Source organism: Eucalyptus grandis, chromosome 8 (assembly GCF_016545825.1).
Source record: "Eucalyptus grandis isolate ANBG69807.140 chromosome 8, ASM1654582v1, whole genome shotgun sequence".
NCBI lineage: Eukaryota > Viridiplantae > Streptophyta > Magnoliopsida > Myrtales > Myrtaceae > Eucalyptus > Eucalyptus grandis.
In genome coordinates, this window is record NC_052619.1 from 31,562,191 (window position 1) to 31,575,175 (window position 12,985).

Below are 12,985 nucleotides of genomic sequence, written 5' to 3' on the forward strand. Positions count from 1 at the left end.
TCACTAGAAGGCCACATCTTTCATTTTTCTTCTCAAAAGAAAGTATTGGAAGAAATGAGAAAAATGATGAGACCAGCTTGAAAAATCTTCTTGTAATACAGTCAGCAATCTGTGGCCAAGAGTGCACCGTTATTTTGAAAGGATAACAGTACCGTTACATAAGCATTGCCCTTTTCTTTAACTATTGCTTTGTTTTTTCTTTTCACTCTTTTCAATTGCATTATTGTCCTTTTAGTTCTCATTCTCGGATTTTGACCCCTCTCCATCTCCTCTCTCTCGCTAGTCTTCAGCTGCGCCTCTGATGTCTCTCCAGTCTTGCCTAAGTCGCCGTCTCCTCTCCTTTCTCCCTCGATCTCGCAGGTCGCGCCCTTGCCTTGCTTGATCGGCCTTCAATCAGCCCACTAGGTACTCTCTTGTCTCGTTTTCAATTTCTTGGTCCAATGTTTCGATTTTGGGGTGCTGTATTTTCGATTTCTTTCAGAGTTTGCCATCACCAATTGATAGCTGTAAATCCTGGCTAATCATAAATACCGCCTGTATTTTTTTCTTTTGTTTTTAAACCTTCCCCAATTGATATCCTGCCTAAAGCAAGCTCATTGACAATTTTCATTCAGCTAGATCCTGTCTCAAGTCTCGTTTGCAACGTGTGATGGCTCTAGCCACTAACACCTCAGGAATGGAGTTTGAGGTATTCCTGAGTTTCAGGGGACTAGATACTCGAGATAACTTTACTAGTTGCCTCTATTATGACATGGTGGAGAAAGAAATCCGTGTCTTCAAAGACGATAAAGAGCTCTCGGTCAGTCAAAAGATTGAGGGAGGGCTTTTGCGAGCCCTAAACGACTCTCAAATCTATATCCCCATCTTCTCTAAGGGCTTCGCTTCCAGTCCATGGTGTCTTCGTGAGGTTGCGCATATGGTAGATTGCACTTCAAAATCAGTTGGGAAAAAGGAGATCCTCCCTATCTTCTTTGACGTGGAGATAGATGATGTAAAACTTAAAACCAAATTGTACAGAGCTGCCCTCTCCGAGCATGAGAAGAATTACGACTCACGTGAAGTAAAACGCTGGGGAGATGCTCTCGTTGAGGTTCCGACAAGAGTAGGTTGGAAGCTTGAAGGAAAAGGGTAAATTTTTCAACTTGTTTTTTAGCTATATTTTTAATATAACATGTGAAGCATTTATTTTTGTAAGGTAGGACTTAATTAGTCAAGTTATACATTTAAGGATATAGATCGACTTTTATATCATATCCAATCTACTCTTCAAGTTATTAATTTCTCTATAATTGATATGTAAGTTGAAAGAAGGTTCATGCGTATGCTATGTCATGGTCACGTTGTTGAATGTTGAGTTAGCATCTTGTTTGGTTGTCAAAGACTGCAAAACAAATTTAAATAGCAAAATAAATAATTTTCAACAAATTAGGAGAAAGAAAACGGAAGCAACAAACAGAAAAATATTAATGCTTATTCGTTGGAGATCAAACATCCTGATTTTGTACTACTAGCATATGAATGTTTGATCAATCTCCAAATGTTGCCAGCACATTAAATTATTAGTTTCATGAAGAAAAAGGAAACTCAGGTCTAGTCACATCTTCTCTACTATTATTAAGGGAACTATATAGACTGCTGTGGTGGTGAATTTTATCTACAAAATATGACGGCTCTCCCTAGCGTTTTGATGGTGCCTCTTGCGAAAGAAAAAAAAAAGACTCGCGAAACATTAACAGCACGTTTAGTTGCAGTAACAGCCATAGGTTTCATAATTTTGGTTTTAGGAGTATTTCAGAAATTCTGATGGTATTCCACATTTATTACATATGTTATTCATGAAACCAAACAATGTAACAGATTAATATTTTTAAACCCAACAGAGTTTTGGCCAAAAAAATAAAATCCGATAAGAGTAATTGTTAGTAAAACTCTATTAAATTTCAAAATAACAAGTATTATATATATGGTTCCTAGAAGCAATAATCTCGCATCACACCCTTACTTGGTTCATAACTGATTTGAAAATGGGAGAAGTTTAGTGACAATGTCGACGCTGCCGCTCAGACACTTGTCACAAATTGATCGGTTCTTTAATTGCTCACGTGTGCACTAAACTTTCCAAAAATAAAACCCAAGCTTGGCTAGTCACCATTCTTTAACGTCTCCTCAAGATCTGGAGGCAGCATCCCTAGATGTGTCTAAGCTAAGATCTCGACGGTAATGGCTAGATTGACGGTATCTCGATGAAGTCTCCCAGTTCTCATCTATAACATGAGTTAATTGTTGCTCATATTGAATCTTAAACATGCCAAAGTTGCTAAACTTAAATTTCATTTATATATTCTATGAATAAGTAGACGGATAAAATAGTCATAACGATATAATTACATTGCTTTCTACTCAATTTTTTCTCTTCTTCAATCATATATGAAATGGACTAAAGTCCTTTATAATTTAGATAATTTTCATTGTAACTTGAGATGTTTACATTTAAATGGATTCAAATATGCTATTTGAAAAATTGCTGCCGTTGTAAATCTTTCTTAATATATTTAGCTTATATTGGCAGGTATGGTGAACTTATAAAACTAATTGTTCGAGAGGTTCTGCTTAAGCTGAAGGGGAAGAATAGAACTCTTCCTGACCATCTAGTTGAAATGAATGATGTAGAATATATAGAGGAACTGCTGGATAGTAACTCTGATGACCATGTACGTTTCATTATAATCCATGGGACGGGTGGTATTGGCAAATCAACTCTTGCTAGTGTTATCTTCAACCGACTCCGGTCTAAATTTGATTATTGTAGTTTCCTTGAAGATGTCCAAAGTCATCGTCTTTTAGACATGCAAAAGAAACTACTATCCGAAACATTGGGCTCGAACTCTACTCAAGAAATGTATGACACCAACGACGGGATCGATCGCATAACAAGAGGACTTGGCAAAGCAAAAGTTCTGGTTGTTGTCGACAATGTGGACGAGAAGAAGCAACTTGAGAACTTGGTAGGAAGCTATGATTGGTTTGAGAGTGGAAGTAGGATCATTGTCACACTTAGGGACATAAGGATAATACGAAATAAAGACAACCAAAGGCAACCTAGCTATTACATGGATTACTCAGTAAAGGAGATGCCCTTTGATTTAGCGATTCAGCTTTTTAGTAAGCATGCTTTTAGAAGTGATACTCCTCCAGAAGATTGCTACAAATTCTCAGAAAAAGTCGTTTCAAGCGTAGGAAGGCTTCCTTTGACTTTGGAAGTCGTAGGTTCCCTTTTCGCCTCCACAGCCAGATCGGAATGGGATGAGACATTGGAGGACTTAAAGCAAGCCCCATGTACAGACGTTCGACAAACATTGATGATAAGTATCAACAAATTGGATGATATAGAAAAAGCCATATTTCTAGACATAGCATGTTTTTGCATCCGGGAGAAAAAGACTTATGCAGACTACATGTGGCGTAATAGTGGCTATTCTTCACGCAGCGTGATTGATGTTCTTCTGCTCATGTCATTGATAAAGATCGATGAGGACAATAGATTTTGGATGCATGATGAAGTTCGAGATCTAGGAAGGTACATTGTCAAAAAAGACAATGTTGAAGATGCTGGAAAGCGCATTTGGGTGTCGATTGATGAGAATACTTTAGACATACTGAGAAGCAACGAGGTAAAACTTATTAAGAGGAGAAGATATAGTCAATCCAAGCAAAATCTCTTGTTGTGTGCTTTAAAATCGGCATTATTAGTTGATGGCCTTCTTTGTTTACTAATTTATAAAGAAAGAGAAAGCAACTTTATAAGCAATAGAAGTATATGTTTTCATGCCTAAGCCATGTGAGACGAGTAGAAAGCTGCGGCGCGGTTTGATTAGTTAAAATTATCCGTTTCTTGTTCCGGTGCGAGATTGAAGATTTTTGTGTTGCCTTGAAGGTGTTTAGTCTGTAAAAAGATAGAAAAATCAACCCCGAATGAAGATTTTAAACATGCTTCGTTTTTCTTATTTTTAAATTGATAGAAAAAATGAATATTGTTTTGTTACAACCTTGCGTTTGATTAAATTATTTGGTGACGGAGAAGAACTACTAATATCGTTGTATGCTCATCTTTATTCTCTGCTGCTGCTGGTAGGAAAAACAAGTTGTACGAGCACTCAGTATAGGTATTAGTCATGACTTAACACCTGGAGAATTATCCCGTCTGCCACAGCTGAGGTTCCTTGGAGGGCGGAGAATGAATTTCGTAGGCAACTTCAATAATCTTCTTCGTAATCTGAGATGGCTGTCTTGGCATCATTGCCCATTCAATCTTTCAGCCGTGAATCTTCACCTGGTGAATTTGGTCGTGCTTGACCTTTCGAGAAGCAACATCACCCACAATTGGGGTGGATGGAGGCAAATCAAGGTACTGACACACCTCGCTCATGTTTGCTTAAAATTCTATCAATTCACATTTGTTAGGTAGTTGTATGCTATTGTATTCTCATGCTTTTCTTGGGCATGTAATTGCCTTTATATTCATTGTAGAAGGCGAAAAAGTTGAAAGTTCTAGATTTAACGGGATGCAAGAGGTTAACCAAGACACCCAATTTTTCCAAGTTTGGCAAGTTGGAGAAATTGATTCTCACTTGGTGTGTGAGATTCGCTACGATTGACAAGTCAATCAATAAGCTAAGACAACTAAGGACTTTAGATATCAAGGGGTGCCATTCCCTTCAAGGGTTGCCCAAGGAAATCGGTTCTCTAGAATGCTTGTCGGAGATTATCGTGCCCCAAACTACCGAGTCATCCTTATCCGAATTGTTCAAGCTTCCTGAGACACTGGGCAATCTAAAATCTTTGATGAGGTTTCAAACTTTGAATAACTATAGCATCCACCAACTTCCTTACTCTATTGGAAAGTTAACAAATCTTACATGTTTGTGGTTGACTGATTGCTATAATCTAATAGAGCTTCCAGACTCTATTGGGGAATTAGAATCATTGGTTGAGTTAAATATAAGGAATTCAAACATCAGTGTTCTCCCTGATTCCATTGGAAATCTAAAGAGACTAAAAGTCTTAAATGTGGCATCCACAGAGATACACACGATACCTTGTGCGCTCGAAAGGGTGGAGACACTCGAAGAGCTCAATGCCTCGTATTGTTGGTGCCTCAAGGATGAAATCCCATGGGAAATGTGGAGCCTAAACTGTCTGAGGATCCTGGACTTAAATGGGAGCCCAATCTCTACTGTGCCGAGAAAGATCGGTGATTTCTTCTGTCTCCAAACGCTGACAATTTCAGGTCGCTGGCTTCTCCCGTTGCCAAAGCTTCCCTTGAGCTTGAAATGTCTAGTGGTTGAAGCTGCTGATATCCCTGTTCTTCCTGACCTCTCGAGCCTAGTTCATTTAGATCATCTCGAAGTGAACAAAGATTTTATACGTATTGACTACGGGAGTGAAAAAGAAGGGTTTTTCTCTGAAGCGAACAAGATTATCTCACTTTGGAAGGACGCGCAGTCCATCCATCGGCTTCCACGTGGCTTATCAACCTTGAAACTTAGCTGCATCGCGCAATTGCCTGATTTTTTTGGCTTCAAAAGCTTGTCAGTTCTCCAAATCAGTAACTATCCGATGCCACACTTGCCCATACTTAAATACTTGGAGGGCTTAAGGGAATTGAAGATATCTTGGTGCGAATTCATCGACAGCACACCCGATCTATCATGCTTGAAGAGGCTACAAACATTATATCTCCATCGTTTAACCAAACTGGCAGAGATTCCAGGTTTGGGGGAAGTGGAATCTCTGAAGTCTCTAAAAATTAGTTTTTGTTATGCAATTGAAAAATTGCCTAACCTGTCGAAGTTGAAAAATCTACAGCGTCTCTCTATTTGGTCTTGTCAAAAGTTAAGAGCCGTCGAAGGCTTGAAAGAGTTGAATATTTTGAAGAAGGCAGAAATTGTTTTTTGCACATCTATGGATAGTTTGCCTGAATTGTCAGCATTCACCAAGTTAGAAAAATGTTGAATGCCGCCAAAAGCTGGGGAAAACATCATTCAGTCCACCGTGCCTGCACTCCTCCCAGATTGTCCTTCGATCCAAAGGGCGCCTCGGTAGCCGTGTCGAAATTCTTGGGCGTGTTTTGATTAGTCAAAGCATAACAGAAGTTCTCTTTTCTGCTTGTGTTTGCTAACTTGTAGAGCTGGCTTGGATAAAGGACAAAGAAGGTGTTGGCGTGAGTATTCAGAGTTTCCATGCCCTGCATGTGGATTAGACCCAATTCTGCGGCCTGGCACGTGGAACAAAGCCAAATTTGCAACGCGCATTCACCACCGACATGAAATGATCCAATGGCCTCATGTAATGTCACTTCTTGAGCCATATATTATCTTTCTTCTTGACTATGTTAGGATGATGTTTTCGTTTTGAAATGGAATTCTTGTGATGCATTGCATTATATAAGAATTTTAAAATTCAGTCATACTTTCGCATTAAATTTTAGGACTTTAAATGCATTAATTACAAAATAAAAATTGAGGATTGAGTCTTATTGCTCCATCCCCAATCCTCCACCCCATTATGAAAGATTAAGAGGATCTAAGTGTTGGAGCTAATAGTACTACCTAAAAAGAGTGAATAGGTTGGTTTAGAACTATGAATTTTTTTTTGCGGAATATAACAAATTAAATTTCAAATATCAGCATAAATAAATTGTGATGCTATTAGTGAAGAGATAGACGATATTGCAAGCAAATATATAATATTTCAGCTTTATCCCCAAGTTTACGTCCACTCTCAACACTAACAGCCACGGCAAAGCTAGAATCCACTAGCAATCTTTAAAAAAAGTTATAATCAGCAAGTACCATCTTTCCAATAGGTTAAACTATTAGGACTCACGTATTGTTATCACTTTTGTTCACTTGCTCTTGTCATTGATTGCAAATAGTGGCATGACCCAAACATTGACATCAAGAGTACACAGTTAATATCATCATAAACAAAGCAAAGAAGAACACTTAAAACACATGACTCGCCTTCTCTTATACTTAATATATAACCATCCATCCTCAAATGACCACTCCTAATTGAAATCCTTAAGTAGCCATTGGTTCTACCATTGCCAATAGCAAAACCTTGCTAGAAGTCATCAGAATAACTCTCTAACATCAGCAACGTCTCCTTGATATTGGTGGTCTATTAGAATAGTTTTAGTGTACTTCTATTAGTATGTGTCTTGCTCATAATTGCCCAAACAACTCCTAATCAACTTTGGTAGTCATTTCTAGATTTCAAACTTTGTTAACCGCTATATTCATTTTGATTAATGTTATAATCAAATGATCAAGTGACTAGTACATTCCAAGACTAAATATTTGCACGATCTAGATTATTACTAGTTTATTTGTGATATCCTTGTTTCGACACAGTTTTTCAGAATGGAATTGTCTCGACAAGCAATTGTTGGATGAGATGACCTTGAGGATCAATAAACCAGAAGAGTATCGAAAAAGGTCACTTTAGAGCGAAAACTCAATTTTTCATCGATAAGGACGTACAAGTGAGGAAAAATGGAAACGGGCCATGGGGGGACCCAATGGGCCCATGCCCAAGTGGGCGGCCCAAGGCCCACACACCCAAGGGGTGGGCAGCCAAGGAAGGCCCATGTGCCCTTCAAGTCCATCAAGCCCTCTTTTGACAAGATCTTGACATTAGACGCATGCAAGGACGTAAATAATGCATGAATAGTGCGAGATCTTTGTGAAATGATCGAAATCCCCTTACATTGGACTAAGGACAAAAGGGCAAAGATGGAAATTGACAAGTGAAGGGGGCAGCACTTGAATTTGGGCAGCAAAGAGGACTGGGAAGAGGGTATCTAACCTACCTGGCCTAATCTAGCTCTAACCTAGTCATTCGAGTGTAATCTATATCTCATTTAATGCAAGGATTTTGCTTCTTTCATAAGCCATCTTGATTGACATGAGCTCAAGGGATTTGATGGGCATTAATTGGGACTTGACATCACACACTCTCTCTCTTCCCTCTCCCCCTCACCGCTGGTTCCCTCTCTCTCACCCTCATTCTCTCTTATTTCCTCACTTGTTTTGGTTTCAAGCTCTCTATCTCTCTTCCCTCACCACCACCGACACCTCCATTGCTCTCTTTGCAAGCTTGTTCTTCATTTGTTTCCTCTTATTTTTTACCTCACTAGCAACCGTCCTTTAAACCCACTGCCATTCGCGTCGCCAAATTGCCGCTCAAAGTTGACTGACCAGCCTCCTCAAGGGCTGTTCGGTGCTGTGCAGCCCTTGCCCATGCTCCTTCTCCCTTGTTTCTTCTCCAGTTTAGTCCCTTGCGAAGCCCAGAGGCTATGCCAATGCTGAATGGCGGCCAAACCACCGTTGTGCAACCGCCGGATTGCCATTCGGCCGCTGTCCAGCTCACCCGCACGTTGTGGACGTGAGACCAACTGTTGTCCAATCTTGTTGTTCCTTCCCCCAGCATGTTTCAAAGCTCGAATAGTTTGTGAGTGGTTTTCTAACTCTTGATTAAGGTTATCGTTGCACTTTAGGAGTAGTTTAGGGCTTGATTGTGGTTAAATGATGATTTTTTAGTGTGATAAGTGAATGTTGTGTGATATGTGATTATTAGGCCCAGATAGGTTATCAAACATTTAGCGATAGGTTATCAAGCTTCAAAGCGATAGGTTATCAAACTTTTACCGATAGGTTATCATGGGTGATAAGCTATCGAGCCTAGGGCGATAGGTTATCAGATTTTAAATGACAACATGATTGTTGATGATAAGTTATCGGGTTTTGGTGATAGGCTATCACGTTTAAGGCAATAAGTTATCGGTGTTATCGGTTTATGATAAGTGAAATTGATATGTTGTTTATTATGCCATAATATGATGAAATGTTATTATGTGATATAGGCTTATGTGGGGTACGGATTATATGTTAAGCATGTTATATGGATTATGAGTTATATGTGTTATGTGAGTTACGTATTATGTGATGTACGTGTCAAGTGTGTTCTATACGACGTGACATTGTAATGTGGCATGTTATTAGAATACGTTATGGTAGGGTGATATGTTATATAAATAAAAGATGGATTATGTGATGGATTTGATAGCACGTTATAAATGATGTGAATGTATTGTCAATTATGATGACTTTATTGTACTTTGATAAGTAGTTTATATGCCATGAGTTTATGAAGTAAATGGTGCATATGTGTATGATATAATGTGATGCATGTGTATGATATAATGGCATATGGCAAATGAAGTTGCATATCGCATAGGCATCACATTGATTAAGTTCGGATGCTCCCAAGTCAACAGGATGCCATTTGCGAATGGATTTCAGAACGAAACTCCTTATAGGAATGACCGTCCTAATGCATTTTACACAGGACAATGTTGTGCTTGATGGGGTGAGACAATGCCTGGTTACGCTGGATGATTGCGAACCTTCGGGTTAACCTTAGGTCCTGAATGACTGTAATAATCTGGACGTACTTGTATGGAAAGTGCATGAGATACGTATGTGTTCATGTTCGGATTATTCCATGGCATGAGCATATGATTTGAACCATAATGCGCATTCATATGTTTGGCTCAAGAGCATGGACAATGTGTTATGGTATTGCCTATGTGTCTATATTGATGGCTTTGAATAGTAGACTCGTTATTATGAGAATAGTGAGGGTAAAGCTAGAGGAGTGTTGCCATATTTTGTCATTAATAGATAATTGCTTGTTTAGAGCGCTTTTAAGGTGAACGACTTCTCTATGCGAGGTTTAGGAAGTTCACTCATTGAGTCTATCTCATATTTGTTTGTTGAAATGTTTACAGGCCCTAAGAATGGCTGAGCCGTTCTATCATATACGTTTTGGCCTCCCCATTGAGTATAGTCGGGAGGTGATGGAGTATCCTATATCAGCAGGGCTTAACGCGCATTACACGTGTTACGTCACAATCATCTGGGTCAACGAAGGTCTATCTAACCTCGTGCCACACCGATTCATGGCCTAATACTTTTGGGTGGGCAACGAGAGCTAGGGTCCCATCCACAGCTTCGACAGTCCGCCAAGTGTCAAAGGTTCAGGGGGAGGCATCAGTTGAGATGCCAAGAATGGGAACATTCCCAATAGGGAAGTGTCTAGCCCCAAGCTCGACCCCGAGTAGATCACTGAGCTGGAGCCATGGATCCTGGAGGTTGCTAACACTTTTTGGACCATCCTCGTAGTATTAAAGACGTAGGCGTACCACGGTCCCTTTTGTAGAAGGTTGTGGCAGCGCTATCAGACGCGTTAGATGTGATGAAGCTAGCTGTTAAACTTTTAAACTTAATGTTGACTTATGATGCATAAATAAATTATTATGTTTTTAATTATCCCTATTGAATGATGGTTAGAGATTTTTTTATGTTTATGCTTGTGCATTTATTGTTATTGCGAATTGGGTCGGCGACGCCTCGTAGGACATTGCAATCGAATGACCAAAGGATAAATAAAGTGTGTTGAGCGAGGGATGTCACGCGACCGTATGTGGATCGAGGCGTGACATTATTGATGCTATCCACTAACAAACTATATGGAATGACTTGCAATCAATCATTCAATGATCCTTGTAACTATGTCAACTTCCAAAGAATTCTAATTGATGAGAGATTGACAACAATACCTCCAAGTCTTCATCAAATCCTCATGAGATCACACTTTTTCTCCTCTTGCCGAGATCTTCATTAGATTTTCACTAAACTCACACAAGTCATCGATGTCATCATAGTCTTCCACTTCATATGATAGAGAAAGCTGCTCTGATAACAATCCATTGCTCCTGATAACAATACTGATCTTTCTTTTGGTCCTTCTAAGTATATGATTGATTCTATTCTACAAAGCTATTCTCCTTCATGTTCCTTTCAAGTTTTACCAAACATTCTCGTTCTAGGCTTGTTTATCAGGTCCATCTAACTGTTCACCTTATCTTGGTCCTTCCAAACTATCATGAACATCCATATTCTTCTCGATTTGTTCATCATGGATCAAGGTTCTTCCATATGTTTAGCTTATCTCAAGATCCTTGTAGCTTGTAGACATCTTCAACGTCCAATATCTTATCCACCCTAACAGAGTACTCAAGACAGTGGCAGGGCACTCCTAATATTAAATCTCTGTGTTGTTATTGATATAATTTGCATGTCAGCTTGTGCATATGTACTTGGTATTACTCAACCAATACACACATTAGTAGCATTTAATTATATTAGAAATACTTGGTATTATCGAAATACTTGTTTCAGTTGTTGTCTATAAATAGTACAAAGCATCAAGCAACGATTTTAAAGTAATCTGCATGTGAGTGAATTAGAAGATTACAAATATAATAACTCCAACCCCGCAATTGTAACTTGACGTGGTTGTAATTGGAATTACGCTTTTTTAGAGAAGGAGGCACTGATCTTGTGCGTAGAGTGTGCGGTGGGATGGTTCGGATTATAAACTTAGAGATTTCAAATGTTAAAGTAGTATTAGACCATTAATATAAATAAAAAAATAAACATCATTCAAAGCAGTAGTCCTATGGTTTTAGATGCTCCGTAATGAATACAATGCAAAATGCGATAAAATATCTAAATACCTATTTTAATTACCTATATTTAGATGTATTAATTAATAATTACATGATTGCATGTTACTTACAAGCTAGTTACACATAATTCTCTTACTTTTGAAGAAGGAACTGAATCATCTAAATAAGTTAATTCCAAAAAGATATACCCATCACACATTCTGGATCAAGCAATTGAATACTTTTTAAAGATTGTCTTGGATATAAATAACTGAAAGACTTAGGTCATGATTGGTTGCAAAAGAGAATGCAAATTCATGATATCTACCTGCCCCCAAAATTTTGTATCCAAGCGACTAAAACGCCAAAAAAAAGTTTCTCCTCTTGTCCTCTTCATTTCTCTTTCCTCTCTCATATTTTATGTATGCCTCGCCCACTTACTCACAACTTAATTGAATAATCCAAAGAAGCTGTGGAAAAACATGAAAGGTAGAGTCACGTGTCACGGCCCGAAAGAAAGCCATTCCAAGAGGGTTCTAAGGGATGGTCGTGACATATCCATGGATCAAGCGACCCTCGGCTTGTATCCCCGAGTCTTAGGGTTTTATCGAGTCTTCTAGAATACTCTTGGGGGCGGGCAATACGGTAATTGTATTCGTATGTAATAAATGCGGGTAGTTGGTAGTTAGGGAGATATGATCTCCACCGTTAGATCGATGAGAGATCTACGGATACGGTTTGCCTTGTATTTGTATATATAGGGTCTCCTCCCCCCCCATTTGTTCTGATCCCATTCATAAGTAATACAATCCAAAGCTTCTCTCTCTAGAGTTTCTCTCTCAAAAGATTCTTGTGAGTTGAGTGTGAGAAAGGCTGCTTGGGAGAAATCCTAAGGCCGCACGGGCAAAGGGAACGCTAGATCGATCGGCTCGTGACAAGTGGTATTAGAGCCAAGTTCGTTCCAAGTGTAATGGCTGATCCACGATCCAATGAGGCACTCGCCATGGGTGGTGACTGCGTTGATCGTGGGAGGAACGCCGAGAAGGGCACTACCAAGGGAAAGAAGAGCCGTGGTGGTTTGAATTCAAGGGATCCAATGGGGGACCTTGCACATCGGATGACAAAGCTAGAGTTGTTTGTCACTGATGTCCAAGGATCGGTCGATGACCTGACCCAGACCGTGGATGGAGTGGATGCCGAAAGGGAGGAGCTCGTAGTTGAGGTGCAAGAGCTCAAGACCGGCATGGAAGAGCTCCGACACAAGTTGCTGGGAACCCTAAGGGAAGAACTCGCACAACAGGATGAATACTTGGAGGCCATGATGGCGGCTATGCGCGAGGAGATAGCTAAACTAAAGGGGAAGCTTACCGAATCGGAAGCTACACATGTGAACAAGGTGATCACCATGCA

The 12,985-nt window shown here is 39.5% G+C and overlaps 1 protein-coding gene across 1 annotated transcript; it reads left to right on the plus strand.

Annotated features, from left to right (window-relative positions):
• Positions 1–264: 264 nt before the first annotated feature.
• LOC120287157 (disease resistance protein RPV1-like) lies at positions 265–5,345 on the plus strand. The gene is made up of 6 exons (XM_039299861.1): positions 265–405; positions 615–1,128; positions 2,570–3,671; positions 4,133–4,405; positions 4,528–5,141; positions 5,288–5,345. The coding sequence occupies exons 2-6, from the start codon at positions 650–652 to the stop codon at positions 5,343–5,345; spliced, it is 2,526 nt and encodes an 841-aa protein (XP_039155795.1). The 5' UTR covers positions 265–405; positions 615–649.
• Positions 5,346–12,985: the final 7,640 nt, after the last annotated feature.

What these genes read in the sequence shown, in the direction of transcription:
- LOC120287157 (XM_039299861.1), top strand. Translation starts at nt 650, where the DNA reads ATGGCTCTAGCCACTAACACCTCAGGAATGGAGTTTGAGGTATTCCTG. An exon ending in TGGAAGCTTGAAGGAAAAGG is followed by an intron (nt 1,129 to 2,569) that starts GTAAATTTTTCA and finishes TTATATTGGCAG; the next exon opens with GTATGGTGAACTTATAAAAC. An exon ending in GTGGATGGAGGCAAATCAAG is followed by an intron (nt 4,406 to 4,527) that starts GTACTGACACAC and finishes TATTCATTGTAG; the next exon opens with AAGGCGAAAAAGTTGAAAGT.